General features: G+C 36.2%; 1 protein-coding gene across 1 annotated transcript; it reads left to right on the top strand.

Annotated features, from left to right (window-relative positions):
* The first annotated feature begins 7,390 nt into the window (after nucleotides 1-7,390).
* Nucleotides 7,391-8,332, top strand: LOC130849459 (olfactory receptor 5D18-like). Its single transcript, XM_057728351.1, has one exon. It carries the CDS (start codon nucleotides 7,391-7,393, stop codon nucleotides 8,330-8,332), a length of 942 nt encoding a protein of 313 aa, XP_057584334.1.
* The last annotated feature ends 6,753 nt before the right edge of the window (nucleotides 8,333-15,085 follow it).

The raw sequence follows: 15,085 nt of genomic DNA, 5'->3' as shown, positions 1-15,085 counted from the left end.
TGATTATCCTAACTGAATAAAAGAGGACGCTATTACCCAGTCTCAGGAGTGCTGTCTCTCAATGTTTCTCACCATGAGTCCGTCTTCTCTATGTCCATTACCATTTCTTAGTTCATGTATTATGAGATTCACCATCATTAAATGAATCCATAAGAATCAGTCTTTTCTCATTCAAATATCAGACAATAATTTCTTTACCATTAATTGCAAAAGACAATGACTTTTTAATAGGAAAAAGTATAGCTTAAAATAGATGAAATATGGTATGGATTCAAATGACAATGCTATTCACTATAATATTGTCAGAAAAAAAAATTGAGCCCTGATTATCTCATACATTTTAAATTGAATTTTCATAGCTCAATCAAGGTTTTACAATTCATGTCTATTTGATCCTTTCACTGAAAGATGAAGGTCAGTATAGTATAGAATAAAGACCTGAAGACTGAAGATAAGCCTTGAGATCCAGGTTTGGCTGCAGCAACTAGTATGTGAACTTGAATGGTGAGCACATTCTTACTCCTGCTGTGAAGAGTATTAGAGTTATGCCAAGCTTTTCAGATGAGGAAAGTAAAGCTAGGGATTTGCTCCCACAAGCAGTAATACCCTTGGCAGGATGATAACAAAGTAGCTGAAGGATCTGAAGGCAGGGTCTTCCCACTCTTCAGTGCGGTTAGTGCTAGCAGGGGCAGTTATGTCTTACAGAGCTCAGGAACATGGTAGAAACTTAAGAAATACTTGATGAAAAGGACTTCCCTGGTGGCACAGTGGTTAAGAATTCGCCTGCCAATGCAGGGGACAGGGGTTCAATCCCTGGTCCAGGAGATCCCACATGCACCGAGTCTGCACTCCAGAGCCTAGGAACCACAACTACTGAGCCCACATGCCACAACTGCTGAGGCCCGCACACCTAGAACCTGTGCTCCGCAATAAGAGAAGCCACGGCAATGAGAAGCCCGCATACCGCAAGGAAGAGTAGCTTCAGCTCACTGCAACTAGAAAAAGTCTGCTCTCAGCAAGAAAGACGCAACACAGTTAATAAATAAGTTAAAAAAATAAAAAGAAATACTTGCTGAAAGACAAATACAGATCTCACTTGTATATGTAATCTAAAATAGCCAAACTCATAGAATTCATAGAAGCAGAACGTAAAACAGTGGTTGTCAGGGCTGGGAGGAGGGGATGATGGAGAGATACTGATCAAGGGCAATGAAGTTTCAGTTATGGAAGATGAATAAATCCTGAAGATCTAATGTTTAACAATATCACTGTGTTTAAGGACACTGTATTGTTTACTTGAAACTTGCTAAGATGGTAGAACTTAAATATTCTCTCCATAAAAAAGAAAGAAAAGAACAGAAAATGGCAACATAAAGTAATGGATATGTTAATTAGCTTGACTGTGGTGATTATTTTGCTATGTGTATATATATGTATCAGAATGTCAAAATATACTCCTTAGATATATACAATTTTTGTTTGTCAATTATACTTCAATAAATCTAAAAAAAGTAAAAGAATAAAACAATACACTAAAAAAGAGAGAAATGTTTGCTGAGTAATGAAGATACTTTTGCTATGACTTGTCATTATCCAAAATTTTTGGAGTCTATGAGAATGATTATGGAGAAGGGGGAGAAGACATGTAAACGTTTGATTAACTTTCATATAAAAATATTTCTAAAGCTGCTGTTATTTTTCCTTCAGATTTTCCAGCAAAACACAATTATATCAGGAGACAATTAATTTTAATTGCTTGTTTTGAGGCCTCTAGAGAATAAGGCAAGTGTTTTTTTCTAGGGCCTTTGTGGAACAGGGTGTGGAAGAGAAATAAGAGTCTTAGCCTCTTCCCTCAATAAGCAACTTCTCCAGAGGCTGGAGGGGGGCTGCCTTTCCCACAGCCCATGGAAGGTATCTAAATGACACGTTAGGTTCAGTCATTTCTTCAAGGGCAAAATCACTTGGGGGGGATTTTGAGCCACTGCAACCACTAAGTATCAGCAACAGGAAGTGCATGGTTTCTAGAGAGCTTTGAAGAGGGGCCTGTCTCAGCTGAGCTCCTTCCTAGCAGTGTTCTGAACAAGTGTTTCTTGGGAGTGTGGGAACAGTGGGGCCCTGAGAGTTTTCAGGTACATGTCTCTCTGCTTCTGTGAATTTTCCAAAGAACTGTGCAGGGAGAATAGGCAGGTATTTAAACAAAATTGAGCTGAAAAGAATAAAATTAACCTTCTGGAGAAACAGAATCAACAGAGTCAGCTCCAAGCCAGATTTTAAAGAATGGAAAAAACAAATGCTGACTCACAAGAACAAAAATTAAAAAAATATATATGGGAGGAAATTATGAGGACAAAGACTTTAGATACCAGTGCTTCCCAGATTGAAAGCTAATACAAATTGTTTATTCTATCTAATAATATCATTTGGGAGATAAGAAACTAGATATTTAATTTGCACATAAGTCAGACAGACGAACATTAAAATCTACAGGAATCAAGGAAATAAGGCTGTAGTTCTCAACTATAGGCAGTTATGCACCTCCCCTCCCTTCCCAAAGGGACTTCTGACAATATCTGGAGACATTTTTGATTGTCACAATGGAGGGACAAGGGGTGAATGGACAGAGGCCAGAGATGCTGCTATACATGGTACCATGTACAGGGTAGCTCCCCATAAAAAGAATAATCCAACACAAAATATGAATAGTGCCAAGGGTGAGAAATTCTGAAAAAGATAATCAAAGAATTTTAGGCAATGAAAACTGAACTGGGAAGATTGCCTTCTGATTAATCCTTAAATCCTTGGATATCTGAACACAGAACCATCAAGAGTTTTCACTGTTATATGGGCCCTCTAGCCTTTAGTGTTGAAACATCTAAAACCAGCTGGTTCTCGGTTGTAGAAACAGAGATGAGCTTACCAGAAATGTTAGCCTGAGAAAGAAGTCTTCATTATAAAGAAAGATGATTAAGGGAATTCCTGGTATGTGTGACTTACAGTACTAAAGCAAGGACAGCTCCAGGTGAACTGGGATCTGACGATAACCATAGCATTCTTAATTAACCATACTGTTAATATCTTATACAATTGCCATTATTTATTTGTCAAAACTTTCTGCACAGCAAAAGGAAACAATAAACAGAAAGAAGATGCAATAGAATGGGAGAAAATATTTGTAATCCATGTGTCTGATAAAGGATTAAACTCCAACACGTATATAAAGAACTCATACAACTCAATAGCAAAAATGTAAGAGTAAAACAACAACAACAAAAACTAATAGCCCAACTAAAAAGACAGCTAAGAACATGATTTAGACATTTTTTCTAACATATACAAGTGACCAATAGATATATTAAAAGAAGAAAAACATGTTCAATGTCACTAATCATCAGGGAAAGGCAAATCAAAACCACAATGAGATATCACCTCACATCTGCCAGGACAACTATCATAAAAAAAAAAAAAGTGTCAGCAAAGGATGTGGAGAAATTGGAAACCTGTACACTGCTGGTAGAAACACGAAGTGACGCAGCTGCTATGCAAAACGGTATGGAGGTTTTTCACAGTAAAAAAAATTAAATAACTATATGAGCCAGTAATCCCACTTCTGGATATTTATCCAAAATCATTGAAATCATGATTTCAAAGGGATTTTATTATTCCTGTGTTCACTGCAGAAATATTCACAATAGTCAAGATGTGGAAACAACATCTAAATGTCTATGGATAAATAAGTGGATAAAGAAACTGTGGCACATACATAAAATGGAATACAATTCAGCCTTTAAAATAAGATGAAATTCTGCAATATGTAACCACATACATGAACATAGAAGACATTATGCTCAGTGACATAAGCCAGTCAGAGAAAGACAAATACTGTATGATTCCACTTGTATGATGTGCCTAATGGAATTAGATTCATAGAATCAAAAGTGGAGTGAGAGATGCCAGTGGCAGGTGGATAGAGAAGTGAGAAGTCACAAATCAATGGGCATAAAGTTTCAGTTAAGCAAGTTGAATAAGTTCTAGAGATGTAGCGTACACACGTTATATCTGTAGTCAACAATACTATATGGTGCATTTAAAATCTCTTATGGAGGTAGGTGTCATATGCTGTTCTTACCACAATAAGATAAAAAAAAAGTGTAAAATAAATATTGGTACATTATGCTCACTAAAATCTAAATTTTATATGGATTCCATCATTTTTTCCATCAATGCCCTCTTTCTTTTCTTGGATCCAATCCAGGTATCATGTTGCATTGTCATCATGTCTTTCAAATCTCTTCTGGTCTGTGGCAATTTTTCACTCTTTTCTTGTTTTTCTTGGCTTTGACAATTCTAAGGAATACTGGTGAGTACTGGTAGAAAATCCTAATGATTTTCTCAAGTTGGTTTGTGGGAACGAATATCAGAGAGGTGAAGCTTTTCTCATCACATCATATCAGGGGTAAATGATATCCACACTATACCACTGGTGAGGTTCACCTTTATCTTTTGCCTCAGGTAGTCAGGTAGTGTTGGTCACATTTCTCTATACTTGAATGCAAGGTTTGAAATGCAGTTGAGTTAATAATTATTATTTCTAGAGTGCTTTTTTTTCATATTTCAATTCTATAGTTCATGTTTTCTTCAATGAATATGTGTTATTTTAATAATTTAATATGTAAAAGTAATAGATGGAATGGATGTGGTGGTATAATAGAAGAGATATTTAAAAGGGACTAGATCATTTTCCCAAATTAATACTTGACTTTGTAAATATTTCTGCTTTAACACTTAATAAATCATGATGACCTAAAAGAGGGATCTCCATACTTCTCCCTTATGGTGAGAGTGGAAGATTGGAGGAAGAGGGTTTTGCCTGGCATATTGTGCTCATTCAGTTAATATTTGAGAACAATGACTTCTATAATTACATAATTTTGATAATTGTAGGAAAGTATTGAAGTGTGAAGGGTCTGAGAAAAGTGACTTTAACTATTGATTTTCATATGAAATGCCCATAACACTGCTCCAGGTTTTCTGCGATACAAGAATTACATCAGAGAATGACAATTAATTTAATTGTTTATTTCATGGCTTTAAGTGAATGAGGCAACAGATAGTCTCTAGGGTTTCTGTCCCATAGGCTGTGACTCTAGATATAAGAATACATGCATCCCTCCCAGCTAGGAGAGGTCCTACCTTTCCCATCAGCAGGTATGTTTTAATAATCTAAAGACAGATTAATATTAATTTCAATGTTAGGTACCTAGAAAAAAAAAGCATGAAGGGAAACTTGCCATTTAGACATAGACAGTTCCTGAAAAATGTCTAGTCATTGCCAAAATTACCTATCTGAACTCTCAAGAAAGACAGAGCACACTTAGCCTGCATGGCATTGTGTTAGAGGACTGGTCAGCTGATCCCCTGCATAACAGCCCCACAGACAACAGATGCCTGGAGTGGGGGCGGTTAGAGTTCCTCTGGGAATTTGGGGAATATGCATTGCCTTACTTCATCAAATTTTTAAAGGAGTACTCAAGGTAAAAAAGACAAATATTTAATTTAAAAAGTAAACAGAGATCAAACAAACTCACTAGTGAAAAAAAGGAAAGGTGATCATCTTTATTTAACATTATAAAGTGGCCTTGAGAGCAAAAACTACAACAAAATAGACAAAAATTTGTAGGGAAGCTATTAGCTGTCATTTTTCCTAGACTCAAAGAAACATTAGCAATTTAAAAACACCATTTGAGACATAAGAGCCATTACATTAAATGGAACATTAGCTTAAAATGACTTTAAGTGCCTCAGATAAATTAACTATAGTTAGAATGTCTGACTTTGTGATTGTCTTTTTGAGGTTGCCTTTAGTAGTCACATTTATGAGTTTAGGAAGAGACAGGAACTTGAATGTCTCAGTTTTGCATATGATCTGACATGTTCCTTGATGAGCCATCTGAAATCTATTTCTTGGGTTGTGGGACCCGAGGCAACCATACCAGAATGATAGAGAAAGAGTTTTTTGGTATGATAGAATCAGAGGTGTTGGTCACCAATTATTACAATTTTCTTATGGATGTCTTCACAGTGTAGTACTACCTCAAGTATTTCTCCTTTGAGCATAACAAAGGGACAGAATAAATATCCTATGTTTTAAAGGGAGGAAAAAGAGAGAGAAGGGACAAAAAAGGGACATTTCTAAGGTAGATTCTTTAATAGAGTGAGATATTCTTTCTGGGAGAGAAAATTTTCTTAGGTTCCTTTCTCATCTCATCTTGATGCTGCTTTCTGGGATAACTCTGTGATATAGACACTTTCAATGGACAATGTCCCATAGATTTAAAATATTAATTTGTCATAAATTAAAACTATGATCATGAATAGAGGAAATACCTTAGTATCTAGACCTTGAGACTGAATGAGTCTACTGTAGAGAAATGGATAATTGCTGAGAGTTTGGATCAGGGTTCAAGTCATAGATATGTAGTTGGTCCTTATTTGCATGTTATAGGGAAAGTCAAGGATTTCCATCTTGTGTTTTGTCACCTCTAGAATAAAGAGACTAGATTTTCTTTGTTATTTGTTCAGTGTTATTATTCCTCAAGCAAGGAGGGGGGACTGACAATCAGGACTCCCTGAGGTGAGAAGCACACTCCCTGAAAAAAAATGAATTAAGATTTATTTTGACAACAAATTCACTGAGTCAGAAACAGAAATAAGTATTAAAGTGCTGTATGGAATTAACAATAAACACACAAATGGAAAGTGACAGGGCTGTCACTCTTAATGTCACATTATGAATGTATGATGCAAAGTTAATTTGCTTAGAAATTTCTCATTTTTGCTATAAATTGTAGGACTGACATAATCAGGCATTATACTATGCTAGGTTAATCTTTTATGAACTTAAAATGTTCAAGGAAACCTGGAAGTGTTATGGGAGGATGTCATTTAAAATAACTCCCAAATCCCTTGATCTCATGTTTTTACTTGTAAATATTAAAAATTACAATTAAGAACTAAAAAATGTCAATAATTGTATTGTTTACTTAAAGAAAAAGTTTCACTGGTTATCTTGTTTAAAAATTTTAGGTGGGGCGGGGAGGGTGGGGGGGACTCGAGGTGGGGGAGTCAAGGAAGGGAGGGAATACGGGGATATGTGTATAAAAACAGATGATTGAACCTGGTGTACCCCCAAAAAAAATTTAAAAAAATAAAAAAATAAAAATTTTAGGCATTTAGCATATCTTGTGTATAAAATACATAGAGAGTTTCTAAAAGAGATATTTTGTTTCATGTTTCAGTCTTCCTAAAGAGTAGTTCACAGAGTGCCTGATATCATCACTTTCCTTAATATTTTTGCTTCTAGGACTGATCCACATTCTGACAAACAGAAATGATGTTATTGTCAGAGACAAATAGGAGCAGGGCCACGTTCACTCTCTGGGGCTTCTCCGTTTCCCCAGAACTGCAAGTCCCTCTGTTCTTGATATTTCTGGCCATCTACATTGTCACTGTTGTAGGGAATCTTGGGATGATTGTAATCATTAAAATTAACCCCAAACTGCACATCCCCACGTACTTTTTCCTCAGCCACCTCTCCTTTGTGGATTTCTGTTATTCTTCCACCGTTGCTCCCAAGGCCATGGTGAACCTCATGGTAGAAGACAGAACAATTTTGTTTGTAGGCTATGTGGTACAATTCTTTTTCTTTTGCACTTTTGTGGTGACTGAGTCCTTTTTATTAGCTGTGATGGCCTATGACTGCTTTGTGGCCATTTGCAACCCTCTGCTCTACACAGTCGTCATGTCCCAGAAACTCTGTGCTATGTTGGTTGTTGGATCTTATGCCTGGGGATTAGCCTGTTCCTTGATACTCACATGTTCTGTTCCCAAATTATCATTTTGGGGTTTTAACACAATCAATCACTTCTTCTGTGAGTTCTCCTCCCTGCTCTCCCTCTCTTGCTCTGATACTTCTCTCAGCCAGATGCTACTTTTCATTTTTGCCACCTTCAATGAGGTCAGCACACTCTTCATCATTCTCCTGTCTTATGTACTTTTCACTGTCACCATCCTCAAGATGTGTTCAGCCAGTGGTCGCTGCAAGGCCTTCTCCACCTGTGCCTCCCACCTGACCACCATCAGCATCTTCCACGGCACCATCCTCTTCCTCTGCTGTGTGCCCAACTCCAAAAACTCCAGGCACACAGTCCAAGTGGCCTCTGTGTTTTACACAGTGGTGATCCCCATGTTGAATCCCCTGATCTACAGTCTGAGAAATAAAGATGTCAAGGACTCAGTCAGCAAGATCTTGAACACTAAAGTCTTTTCTTATTGAGCATATTCTAGTAGAATTTGTCCTTGATATGTAAATAAAGCATGTCTGCAAAGGTTTCTTTTTAAAAGATAACTTTAAAATTAATGAGAATTAATGCTGTAAAATGGAAAGAACATGGGTTTTGGCCCAAAGAGACTAAATCTGACTCTGTCTCTTACCTAGTAAAAACAAAATCAGCCATCTTTAAAATCTTTAATTTTTTATCTGCAAAATTGAGACAACATAAACAAATCTGATTGTGAAGATTAAGAGACTGTTTAGATACCATGTGGCATGCCTTGCACAATCTCGATAAACACATTTCATCCACTTTCCTTATAACATACCTGGAGTAGACTGGGATCTCAACAAATGTGCATTTCTCTTATAAAGCTACAAACAGCAGTTCAGATAAGACATAGTCTTCATCCTTCAAGGAATGAAAATCCAGTGTTGAGAGGAGGGCAATTAAGGCAGTGACCATTGCATAAGGGAGAAAATAGTACCACAGAGTCTGAGAGAAGGAAAAGTTCAAATCCATTTAGGGACTTAAGAAAAATGCCTTTATAAAATAGGTGTCATGTACACTTGGCCTTGGATAAGAAAAAGATATATATTTAGGATACATATTTCAACAAGATAGGATTTTTATTCAGGAGATTAAAGCATGACAAACAGGGAGGTGAGAACATAATACTGAGTCAATGATCCAACAAACCTTTTTATTGAATGAATACTGCAAAATGTGTACGTGTGTGTGTATGTGTGTTTGTGTGTGTTTGATCATTTGTGTGTGTTGAATTGTTTATACATGTTACCTGGCATGAATGGAAAATTGATAATACATGATCTGTACTCTGAATATGTTTTCAAAGGAGCTCCAGTGTGACAGTATGACAAGCTATGATAGACTCCACTAGAGGCTTAAAAATGGTAGACCAGCTCTCAGAAATTCTTACATGCAAAAAGGAAGCATGATGAGTGCCTGTCCAACCTGCATTTCATGCTATTATTCTGCTTATGAATACATCAAAAGCATTATCAATTCTTTATGCTTTTTTCTGAACATAATATCTTTATACTTCTCTACTAGATTCCCACCTTAAAAAAAAAAAAAAGAAAGAGAAAGAAAACGTTCTTGGAGTTGCCCTAAGAGTTGAAAACTAATTGCCTATGTAACCATATTCAAAATATAATGTCAGCTAGGTAGTCATCAGGATCTATTTTATCTGGCAATTTAGAAACATCAGGTCTCTAATACTAATAGCTCATTTTTGGCTTCAATAACCTGTACTCCCTTCTGCTCTCTAGTCGATATGCCTAGATAAATTAGTCCTTGTGTACTTTTTAATAGATGAAAATACTGAGAATATTTGGTTGTATTAAAGGTAAGTGGGAATAGAAACTCTATCTGAAATTGTGCTGGAAAAGGTATGACACACACATATTTCAGCTAGTTTCTCACAATGATCTTACATCAAATTTTTAACAGTAACGCAATACATAAAATTAGATTTTCTTCCAATTTTGTTGAAGGCTAAAGTTTTGGAGATTATACCTTTCAGAAGGATTTATTACCCAATGAGACAGATTGCAAACATGGCCCCAAGTCTCCAGTTATCCAGGTATCCACACGTGTTTCTACACTTCCGATCAAATGGTCAAATCAATTTCTCCATTTTTTGAATGTAGGCTACTTTTGTGACTAGCCTTGACTAACAGAAGGCTGCTGAAGTGACACTGTGCCACTTTTAAGCCTCTCAGAGGCCCTGTGTCTTTCTCACAATGTCTTGGAATTTGCACAATCTCTTAGAAAAGCTGCCATGTGAACAAGCACAGGCTGGCATATTGGATAGTGAGTAGAATAGCCCACACCTGTATCCCATTAAACAGCATCTAGCCAACATCCAGACTTTGAGTGTGAGGCCCTCTTACATCATCTTATCCTCCCAAGCTGCTCTCATACATAGAAGGAATCCAAGCCAAGACCAGTCATGTCAGGATCAGATCAGTGGAGCTACTTTGCTTCTCTTGTAGTAGTGATCCCTGCAACAAGCAACTGTTTTTAACTCACAGTTATTTTCTGTTTGTTTGTTTTCTGTTTTGCTTTGTTTTCACATTTTAAAGCTCTTTATTGGAATATAATTGCTTTACACTGTTGTGCCAGTTTTCGCTGTACACCAAAGTGAATCATCTGTATTTATACATATATCCCCATATCCCCTCCCTGCTGAGGCTCCTGCCCACCCTCTCTATCCCATCCCTCCAAATCATTGCCCTTCATCCAGTTGATCTCCCTGTTTGATGCAGCAGTCTTCTACTTGCTATCTGTTTCACATTTGGTAGTGTACATATGTCAATACTATTCTCTCACTTCGTCCCAGCTTCCCATAGTTTTGAAGTAGCTTTTTTGCAGACTCTAAAACCACTGACTTTCTTAATTTCTGATGTTAACACAAACACCTTCTCAAGTCTTATTATACAGCAATTAAGCATATCTGCTATTTTTCCACTTAGAGGCAACCTTGCTAAAACATGCAATTAAAAAGTTAAAAGGTTTAATATATTGCTGATGTCATTGAATCTTTCCATACAATAGTCTACTAAAATTATACTCTCTTATGTGGTATAAATACAGCACATCAAAAACTTACAACTTTATATTTATATTATACAATTTATGAATAATGATAATAAATTAATTTCAATTATGTAATTATATTCAAATCATTAAAAAAAAAAAACCTGTCCTGTCTCTAAGTCTTAGATAAATAGATTAGCAAAGCAGTTTCCTCTGAGTGGGTTGCCCAGATAATATAAAACATCACTGCCCATGATGTTATTTAATACGTGTCCTTTTAATCTTTCTGTCATGAGACTCTTTCCTTCAGGGGAATGCATTTTGTGGCAATAGTAACAACAATAAAAAAATAGATACTAGAGATCAATAGAAATAGAAATAGAGATCAATCTAATAATATCTAATTTTAAAACATCACTCTATTATTTAAAATGCACATCTAATGTCCCTATTTTGTCAAGAAAAGAAATATGTATAACCCAAAGAGAAACAAGAAGTCTTACCATGGGTTGGAAAATTTCGTGGATTAAAGCAAATGTCAGGCTTCGTGGAAAACAATATTTCACAGTGTTCTTAAGTTTTAGGTTTTGGAAGTTTGTTTTTGTTTATCTAATTGGGATAATTCATGGAGTAATATGTGAATGGATAAGAGGAAAACTTGCTTCTGAAAATGAAATAAAAGGAATACTGAGAGTGCTGGGTGGAAAGGAGATGCAGAAAAACTCCTTGATCTCAGGAAATTATTGGATCAATTTTAGGGAAGCACATGCATGTTGTTGAGAATTTGGAAACTGATTACCTAGAACTAATTACACTCATGGAATTCTTTTAATATTTGATATAGCCAAAGACACAAATCACAGACTGTCATTTGAACACTGTTGGTTTAGGGAAACGTTATGTAGTCAGATAAGGAGAAGACCTGGGAGAAACCCTCCAGGAAACCCATAAAATGGCCTCTGCCTTGAGTAGGGCGTGTGCCATCCAGCACCGTTCAGTAGCCCAGCTCATCCTCACAGGGTTGGATGGGTGGCACAAGCCAAAAAGCAGTATATGGCCTCATTCTATCAGTGATTCCATTCATGACTTTGTGCAAGTTACACCTGTCTGTGCCTCGGTCACCTCATTAGTAAAGGTGAAGAACTGTACTTACCTCACCTATTTGTATAAAGATGAAATGTGTTAATAGTTGTATTCAGAAGAGTACACAGCACATAGGAAGTGGTCAGGAAGTGTAAGCAGTTCCTATCGTTCTCAGTAAAGGAGGTTTATTATTCCCACCCTTTTCTGGTATTTGGCAAAACTCAGTTGTGTCTTCAGACCCTGTGCCCTCCAGGAAGGAGCTTTGAGTGTAAGACAGGCAAGTTTGTAAAATTTATTTACATATTTTATAATGGCAACATAACCCCTGTTTCAGAGAACAACATTTGAATGCAGCATACAATGTTCTGCAATTCCTCATGAGCTCTGGAAGAAATCCCCTTGGATTATAACAAGATGTACCAATTGGGATCACTTTTCCCTCTCTTTGTATCTCATAAAACTCATCAATTATTTGAGTCCCAAGATGATGTTATTTTCTTGATATCTTGTTGATGTCCCACAGAGATCAATGATTGCTCTTGGAAGCTTAAGAAATATGGGCTCCAGGATACACACACGTGAAACAAAAAGCCTGTAACATTTTCCATCACAGCATCTTCAGACCCAGGAGAGGTAATGTCTACCCCACAGGTTGGTTGGACTACCCTTTATTTTGGGGGAATGGGCTGAATGTTATTTCCTGGGGTCTAGAAGTTTTTTTGTTTATTTTCTCATGGGTTAATTTATTATACTCATGTATAAGAGCAGGAGGAATTGTAAGAGGGCAGTCTTATTAGACATTTTTTTAAAAGTCTGTATTTAGGAAGTGTTTTAAGAAATACCAAGTTTTGAGCACTTCTTTATGAATGTATTTTCCCTACTTGTACTGAGAGACAGTCTTAATGGGAAATGGGAACAATTCAATCTGCAGAAGGAAATATCTTGTAATAGCTGTTAGTGTAAGAGGGATAAGAGCTTAAACAAAATGGGAAGAATGCTTGACTTCTCCCTCCTTCCCTCTTCCTCCTCTCTCACATTAACTCCATCCATGGAACCTAGAAAAGACAGCAGGGAGGTTATTCTGCCAGTCACTCTGATGCTGAGGGTGGTAGTCAGGGGTCCTCAGGACCGCTTGTAGAGGGACACAAACATGGAAACCACTTCTGAATCTGATAGGAGAGGACTTACTTTGGCCTTGTGCCAAAGGACCTTTGGGATGTCTCTCCATAGCAGGTTTCTCAACCTTGGTACTGTTGACATTTGGGGACAGATCATATCATCCTGCCAAGGGTATTATGGGCAGAACATCTCCTCACATATATTTGGGGACAGATCATATTTTGGTGTTTGCATGTGTTGTGGGTATGTGAGCGGGATTTGGGTGGGGAAGGAGGTTCTGTCCTCTGCCTCATAGACTGTTTAGCAGCATCCCTGATCTATCCACTAGATGTAGGTAGTGCCCCTCTCTATTGTGACAACCAACACTGTCTCCAGACCTTGCCAAATGTCCCCTGGGGATCAAAATCACTCCTGGTTAAGAACCACTGTTATATAACTAATCAGCAGCCTGATTTTTCATCTCTAGACTTAAATACAGGAAAAGGTTTTCAAAATTATGTACTCTGAAATCAGAAAAATACAAGAAACTCACTTTTACTGGTGATTAAAGAGAGAGAACCATATCATCAGAATAATTATTTGTTTTCAAACTGGGATTTCTTAATTCACATGTTCTTCATCTCTATGAAGTTATTTGAAGAATGAGGAAAATACCTGAATGTGTTGGGATTTAATCCAGACTCTCTTCCCCATAGAAATAACAGCTGCCTCAGAATCATTTTATTCTTATGAAGGGTCAGCAGAGAAAAAAATGAATGTGTTCTTATCCCCTTTTGGCATTTTCTATATGCCAAAATCTTTGAATGTAACTCTTCTTTATTAAAATAAAAATCACTCCACCCCATAAAACTCATGTTTTGTGAGAATTCGGGCAAGATTCTTCTCTGCATTCCTTTTTTTTAAAATAATTGGAATAAAATATTTATATTCCATGCATGTTTTGAAGATTAAATACACAATGCAACTTATGTATACTTGTATAATATTCTAACGTGTAATTTTCCTATTTTTTCACTTGCCATTTTATCATAATCATTTTTCAGGTCATTAAAATTTATTCCAAAAGGTGAGTAATTGTCCATAAAATGTATGCACCATAACTTTGAGCATTTTGCGGTTGCTTGGCACTTTATTTCTAAGTTTTGCTCTCGTAAATAATGGTGCATTGCAGCAGCAAGCATTTCTGTTAATTACACATTCACATCTTTGGATAGTTCTCCAAATATATTTAAGGCAGAGAATTTGTCAAATAAGTCTTTATAAGGCTTGAGAATCACAGTTACAGAAAGGTTGATTCTGAGTACCAATTCCCTGAAAAATGACAGACATTGTGTAGCATAATTAACAAAATAACTATGCTAATTTTATGGAAAAATGCCAATATAGATGATAAAAGTTACTTTCCCCAACTAAAACATATTGACAAAAAGGGGCGCTTGTGGGTTAACAATCTTAATGAGCATACTTCACATAATTCCATTGGAAGAAAAGAAGGTTACTATGTAGTAATTTTTTTAAAATTATCCACTGGGATCCCAATATTTCCATAACTGATTAAAGATTCTGTCAGTAAAAAGGTATTGGGATTTTTAAATAACAATTTTTATTGAAGTATTGTTAATCTACAATATTGTGTTAGTTTCAGGTCTATAGCAAAATGATTCACATATATATATATGTACACATTATTTTTTCAGATTCTTTTCCATTTTACGTTATTATAAGGTATTGAATATATTTCTCTTTGTTATACATAGGTCCTTGCTGTTTAACTACCTTACATATAGTAGTGTGTATATGTTAATTTAATAAAACAATATGGCTAAATAAATATTTGATGCCTTTCTAATATTCAGTTCTAAGGTCCAAATTGTGTAGAACTAGTTTAAAGAATCATACAGGCTCTTATGGATGTGAATGTATTCATGTGATCTGTGAATTAAATCAAACTGTGAGCTCTATGCATTTGTGTGATAAAATGTCTGAAATTT

This window comes from Hippopotamus amphibius, chromosome 3, assembly GCF_030028045.1.
Source record: "Hippopotamus amphibius kiboko isolate mHipAmp2 chromosome 3, mHipAmp2.hap2, whole genome shotgun sequence".
In the NCBI taxonomy this organism is placed as follows: Eukaryota; Metazoa; Chordata; class Mammalia; order Artiodactyla; family Hippopotamidae; genus Hippopotamus; species Hippopotamus amphibius.
Note: the sequence above shows the minus strand (reverse complement) of the source record. Positions and strands in the feature narration are given on the sequence as shown.

Excerpts from the sequence above, each read along its gene's own strand:
- LOC130849459 (XM_057728351.1), top strand. The coding sequence starts at position 7,391 with ATGTTATTGTCAGAGACAAATAGGAGCAGGGCCACGTTCACTCTCTGG.